This window comes from Etheostoma cragini, unplaced genomic scaffold (assembly GCF_013103735.1).
Source record: "Etheostoma cragini isolate CJK2018 unplaced genomic scaffold, CSU_Ecrag_1.0 ScbMSFa_1523, whole genome shotgun sequence".
NCBI classification, from domain to species: Eukaryota; Metazoa; Chordata; class Actinopteri; order Perciformes; family Percidae; genus Etheostoma; species Etheostoma cragini.
The window spans coordinates 233768-240842 of record NW_023265587.1 but is presented as its reverse complement, the minus strand read 5'-3'; the positions used below and the strand labels follow the sequence as shown (position 1 = coordinate 240842).

Sequence of the window (7075 nt, the reverse complement as noted above, 5' to 3'; positions counted from 1 at the left end):
CCCCTCCCATCATCCCTCTGATGAGACTCTGGGTCTCTGTCCCCTCCCATCATCCCTCTGATGGGACACTGTGTCTCTATCCCCTCTGATGGGACACTGTGTCTCTGTCCCCTCTGATGGGACACCGGGTCTCTGTCCCCTCCCATCGTCCCTCAGTACCGACATCAACATTTGTTTAAATAATACAGACTTGAATTTAATGAGATGTGTGTGTCTGGTTGAAGATATCAGCCAGTTGATCTAGACCAGGTTCGGTTTTTGAAAGTGCCCCATTCTGAGGTCATTAGTAATGGAGAGAGAGTGAGAGAGAGAGAGAGATAGAGAGAGAGAGAGACCAGTAACAATCGGGACCCAATAAAACTGGTCCGCGACCCATTTTGGGTCCCGACCCTAAGTTTTGGAAACATTGGTCTAAAGGTTACGAGATAACAACGTTTTTCGTGAATTTTGCCGTGTGTGTGTGTGTGTGTGTGTGTGTGTGTGTGTGTGTGTGTGTGTGTGTGTGTGTGTGTGTGTGTGTGTGTGTGTGTGTGTGTGTGTGTGTGTGTGTGTGTGTGTGTGTGTGTGTGTGTGTGTGTGTGTGTGTGTGTGTGTGTGTGTGTGTGTGTGTGTGTGTGTGTGTTAAATAGCGTTAAAACTGATAGTCTATTTGTGGGAAACACTGACACTAATAGAGACAATATGTTCATATTGTAATAATTTTACTGGTCTCTTCATTGCACTCATGCCTCTATATGAGTATGTATATACTGTGTGTGTATATATTAGTGTGTATATTGTCGTTTTGGTTGTGTGTGTGTGTGTGTGTGTGTGTGTGTGTGTGTGTGTGAGCAACGATGCTCCAAAGCCAAATTCCTCGTATGAGTCCTCATACCTGGCGAATAAAGCTGATCCTGATTCTGATAGATCATGACGGACATCCATAAACCAATTTGAGGCATATTTTTTTAGGATTTTTTTTTTGTTGCATTTTCTGCATTTTTTTCGTGGTTGTTGCTGGAAACGGACATGACGTAGTCGCCGTCAGCGGTGCCGCACTCGCAGAAAATATTCGTAACAACATCAATAAAATCACTTCTGGGGTCAAGATGGATTTAAACGACCGTTTTGGCGATGTCCCACAGGCGTTATTAACTCTACCTTTTCTTTGTTGGGGTTTCTTAGGAATATCTTGGTGGACAAACCCAATGATCAGTCTTCCAGGTGGTCTTCCGAGAGCAACTACCCCCCACAGGTAGGTCCACCAGGGCCACGTGACTGTCCCCAGGTGAAGCGGGACATGAGGATTGTGGTCTGTCTGTTTTATACTGTCGGTAGTTGTATGGTGTGCTGTCACCATTCTTTTTTTTTTAAGGGGCCTTTCACACCCGAAAGTCCAAACCAAGGTCTGGATTGAGGTTCTGGCTTTTGTTACCTTGTAGAGATTTGATCCCGTTTTCAGTCCTTTGGACCACGATTATTGCAGAATGTGTGTCTTCAACATTGGAAAAGCTAAATCGAATAATAATGGGGGATCAACACTGAAAAAGCTTAAAGACAAAACTAGCTAAAGACGTGTGTTTTTGCCTCTCATGCTTAACAACACACAGTTGTGTTAATAACATTTAACACTGTGGACATTAGTGGAAGTGTGGACCGGCGCTGTGTCTGAGTTGCTGGGAGCCGTGTGTGAGTGAATGGGGGCGGGGCTTCTCGGAGAGTAAGAGGAGGGATCCAAACGCAGACACGGCTTTTAAAGAACCTTAAAACACCTTGAGGCCGACGTATGACCGACTGTCCAACTATCTGTGGAGTTGTCCTCCCGTTACTCTGTCCTCTGTGTCCTGTGTCTGTCTACATGTAGAAACTAAGATGCAAGGTGCAGGGAGCAACTCTGATTGGCTCGTGACCAGACAGTGGTTTGGGAGCGGTCTATGTAATGAAAAGTATCGCTTGATCACACAGATTTGAAGTGTCTGCATCCCTCAAACGAGGATGAAAAAGTCAGTTTCTCGAGCTCACTGACTCAGAAAGGCAGAGTTTGAGGTTAAATCTTGTTTTGTATGGCAAGAGGAAGCGATGGTTAACCACTCGCCAGTCCTTTAAAAACACGCTAGTCTCAAAAGCTCCACGGTCTTTATGCAACCGGCAGGTAAAGCAAGGCTCAGAACCACAGAAATAAGCAACAAAACAAATGTACAGTAGGGTTGTAGAAGCAGAGTTGTAGGAAACAGAGCGGACATCTTTGGACTGATAGTTGGCCAAAATAAGCCGTTTGAAGACGTCACTTTGGTTGGTTGTTGTTGTTGCGTTGTTACAGTTTTTTGACATTTAATAGACTCCAAAGATGAACAAAAACAAGCAAATAAAAAAAAAAAAACGCTTATGAACCAGTGTATATCCTGCACCTACTGTTTCAGTACATATTCACGTCCTACACTTATGAACCAGTGTATATCCTGCACCTACTGTTTCAGTACATATCCACGTCCTACACTTATGAACCAGTGTATATCCTGCACTTACTGTTTTTAGTACATATTCATGTCCTGCACTTCTGGACCAGTGTATTTCCTGCACCTACTGTTTCAGTACATATCCAGGTCCTACGCTTTTGAACCAGTGTATATCCTCCACTTACTGTTTCAGTACATATCCACGTCCTGCACTTATGAACCAGTGTAGTTTCAGTACATATCCACGTCCTACACTTATGAACCAGTGGATATCCTGCACCTACTGTTTCAGTACATATCCACGTCCTACACTTATGAACCAGTGTATATCCTGCACTTACTGTTTCAGTACATATCCACGTCCTACGCTTTTGAACCAGTGTATATCCTGCACCTACTGTTTCAGTACATATCCACGTCCTACGCTTTTGAACCAGTGTATATCCTGCACCTACTGTTTCAGTACATATCCATGTTTCCATCCAGTCTAATCTAAACTTACCGGTAATGTTAGGGCCTTTAAAACTATCCCTTCCAAGGTTGGATCGGTCCCAAAAACGGAACAGATGAGATTGTGGGTCCAAAACCAGTTCAGTCAGTGATTAAAGACAGATTCTTCACTAACATCCATCTTAACGATTTCCAACCTGGGAAACGTCATCGTGGTAACGTTATCGGCACCTAGTTTCAACCCAAGAGGGTTCCAGACGACGCAAATAACCTCACGCTTCATTTAACTGCACCTGTGTAATGACATTAAAGTTGAATCTAAAAGGAGCTCGATGGGAGGATCCGGCTTTACTAACGCATGCTGATGCGCGGAACTGGGTCGGGAAGGACCGGATCGAGGACTGGCCGGCTACCGAGTTCGGTGCTTTTTAGGCACCGACCGCGTTGCCTCCTTAGCATCGAGTATCGAAGAAATCCCCGTCTTTAAATACCTAATTTTTAATTTCAGAGGCGTAAATCTCATCTGAGTCAGTGAGCCAATAAGCTCGCAGCATGCTTCCACCGAGGATCTAACAAGGCTGCTGATAGGCTGTCTTAACTCTTACAAAAATGGCGGCATGATTTAGTTTTTGTAACTCCTCCATCTCTCTGTTTGTCTCCAGTTTTTAATCTTGAAACTGGAACGGCCGGCCATCGTTCAGAGCATCACGTTCGGCAAGTACGAGAAGACGCACGTCTGCAACCTGAAGAAGTTCAAGGTGTTCGGGGGCATGAGTGAAGAGAACATGACGGAGCTCTTGTCCAGGTGAGATGCCAGTTTGTGTGTGTGTGTGTGTGTTTATTGGGATGTGCAATTTTTTATTATTTGGATCGCAATTCAAGCTCTACCGATTCAAAATCGAGTCATAGAAATCCGAAAATCTATTTTTTTTCATTTCTATTGCAATCGTAGAGACTTAAGTGATCCCCAAGGGGAAATATAAGGTCCCAATAGCTTATAGACATCACATAAATCAGCCACATGAGTAGGATGTTGACCAGTACAATTAACGTTACTGATGAATCCATGGGCTAGCCCAGAGTTGTTAACCGTGGTCAGAACAATCATACTAAAAATAACGGAGCGTGTTGAGCGCTGTCGTGATCTTATGCTACCCACCAAGAATTAGCTAACGTTACAGACCAAGCATTAGCTTTAGCTACTTTTCCCCCAATCCTTATATCCACATTAGTGATGATTTGGCCAGCCCTGCAATATCAATGTTAATGTATTTGGTCAAAAATATTGCGATATTTGATTTTCTTCACATCGCCCAGCCCCTAATCTCAACCCAATAATGTAGTTTTTGAAGCAACTGCATCCTTCTTCTTTCCTTCCTCTCTCTCTCTTCCTTCCAGTGGCCTTAAGAACGACTACAACAAAGAAACGTTCACCTTGAAGCACAAGATCGACGAGCAGATGTTCCCCTGCAGATTTGTCAAAATAGGTGAGATCTGATGTGGTTTTCAGGGGTCTCTGTGTGGTCTCTGTTGCTCTTAGAAAAGACTGACACACTGTTTTTACTCTTTCTCCGTCTTTTCTCGCTGTCTCCCAGTGCCTCTGATGTCTTGGGGTCCGAGTTTTAATTTCAGCATCTGGTACATTGAGCTGCACGGTATTGAAGACCCTGATGTGGTGCAGCCCTGCCTTAACTGGTACAGCAAGGTAGGCCCCCCGGGTAGCCTGGGTTTTAAAGGCTAGGAGATTCTGACCCCACATCGTAGTGCACCTCTCAAAAAATGTAACTACACGTTGCCACAACAACTGTGATTGGTCCTGTAGACCACAAGGTCTGCGGACCCTTCAGCCTACATTGCCAGATCTTCCTCCACAGCGCTGCGGAAGAGGGTCCGGCTAGTCCACACAGAGTTCCGGCTCTGGTTTATTGCCATGTCTTTAAACCAATCCCAATCGGGCAACAGAAAACCGATGAGGTCTATAACGATTCCTCTAACTCGATTAATTTGATTACAAAAAAAATCCAAATTCCTTCCCTCAGATCTTGATTAAATCACTGTAACTAACGGTGCACCGCTCACTATGTTTCTGCATGGTGGACTACTATTAGCGCACAACAGGCTGACGCTTCTGGGGACACGAGACTGAAGACGCGGATTACAACTGAAGGAAGACAGCGAAAATAGGGAGATGTCTCGGAGAAGAGACAGGCGAGAGAAAACAACACGTTTGGGGACATTTTAAGCTGAAAAACGTGGTGCTACGTCATCTCAGTAACATCCAGCGTACTCCTCCGCGACGTAAAGTAACACCATCGTCTGCTATCGTCCACCGTGCTGTTTTACACAACTACAATAATAATAATAATACATTTTATTTGTAATGCGCTTTACATTTAACCCTTGTGTTGTCTTCACCTTCTGGACCCTCTCGTACTTATTTGGGTTTTTTTTTTAAATCAATTTTGAAATAAAATTGCACTTCAAAATCTATAATCCAATGTTATTTTTGGGCAAAATGGTTGAAAGAAGTCCATATTTCCGATATTAAACACTTTGAAACGGGTCCAACTGGTGAGGAGTTGTACAGTCTGATGGCATGAGGGACAAAGGAGTTCTTGAGTCTGTTGGAGTCTGTTGCGAAAGCTCACAAAAAACGACTCTGTATGCCGTTTTTGGGTTGTGTAACATTCGCGGTCTGTGTGAAATACTGTTGACAAAAACAAAAAAATGTATTGAGGTGCTAATCAATCACATTAAAAACACCCCCGATGTGTCAAAACCTTTGCGAGACGTGCTCTCGGATGGGAGGGGTGGAGTCCAGATTTCATGAGTCTGGAATTGGACGGATTAATCCGACTAAACTTCTGAACCAAGTCCCTAAACAACCCAAATGTCCTTCAGCAGGACTACTTAGGACAAGGATCACACCGGAGGTTTTCTTTCATCGAACCAGCGTGAAAACACAGCACATTGCATACGTAATTATGCATCTTCGCCTCAGGGATAGTAACAACACAGACTCTGCAGTAGCACATTCATAGGAAGCCGTTTTAATAATAACTCCCATCTTCACAGCCTCAGTCCCTCCCTCGCTTTTTTAAAAATTCTGCAGATGGAGATGAACTTCATCTGAACTCCTTCATGTAATTTAATTGACTTCATCATTGCAGTTTGAGCCCAGTTTGTGCCGTGCTCCACAAGGTAACTTTTAGGCAAGATAGATGCAAATATATGTCTTCTTAGCACACATAACTTCATGTTTTAGGTCAGGATTTTGTAGCTGGATCAGATTGCAACCCTATACCTAGCAAACAGCCTCTAATGGAAGAGGTTTTGCATTTTTTAAACTGATATACAGTACAAGTCGTAGGTTTGAATACACTTTTTCCCATTTACTTCAATGTGAAGGCTTTTGACTGACACTGTAATTGCCATAACCTTCTTTATCAATACCAGAAAGATCGTGGTTTAGGTTCCTTATTTGCTGAATACAAAGGTCCTTTGTATTTGCAACATAAACCAAAGTTCTTAAATGTATCAGTGCTGTCTTAAAAACAAATCCAGAAGGATCTTCTGAATTAGGGATACATGTTTATCATAGAAAAGAAATTAAAAGCATTGATTTTCAGGTTGAAAAAAATTTGTAAAAATTTGAATATGGGTCAATTTGAACCAAAAACCATACAAGGGTTAAAGGATAGTCAAAAAACAACATTTTCATTGTATTGTTAATATTAACGAGTAGCTGAGATTTAGCAGCACTGTGGGGGGGGGAAGGTCTGATGCAAGAAATTTGTAATAAACCAGAATTATCCTTTAACACACAAGACTATAAGACTTTATACTACATTAAGTTCAGTAAATAACTTAAAGGTCCCATGGCATGAAATATTTCACATATTTTTAACGCCTAGAAATGGTGCTAGGTGTAAACAGAGCCCTGGGTATCCTGCTCTGCCTTTGAGAAAATGAAAGCTCAGATGGGCCGTACATGAATCTTTCTCCTTATGAGGTCATAAGGGGCAAGGTTACGTCTGCTTTGCCTGCCCATGAGAGAGAGACGACATGGCTTGCAAACGAGCAAAGTGGCAGTTAATCAAGTTCACACCCCCAGAGACTTCAGAAACAGTATTAGGGACCACTAAGGTCTATATAAAAGAGACTTCAGATACAGTATTAGGGACCACTAA

At 42.9% G+C, this 7075-nt stretch overlaps 1 protein-coding gene across 1 annotated transcript in view; it reads left to right on the top strand.

Annotated features, from left to right (window-relative positions):
• Positions 1 to 7075, top strand: part of mkln1 (muskelin 1, intracellular mediator containing kelch motifs) — a 39294-nt gene that overhangs the window by 18536 nt on the left and 13683 nt on the right. The window contains exons 2-5 of the mRNA XM_034865353.1: positions 1089 to 1234; positions 3548 to 3690; positions 4284 to 4372; positions 4481 to 4612. Of these exons, the coding sequence (XP_034721244.1) occupies positions 1089 to 1234; positions 3548 to 3690; positions 4284 to 4372; positions 4481 to 4612 (510 nt within the window). The remainder of the gene's footprint in view (positions 1 to 1088; positions 1235 to 3547; positions 3691 to 4283; positions 4373 to 4480; positions 4613 to 7075) is intronic.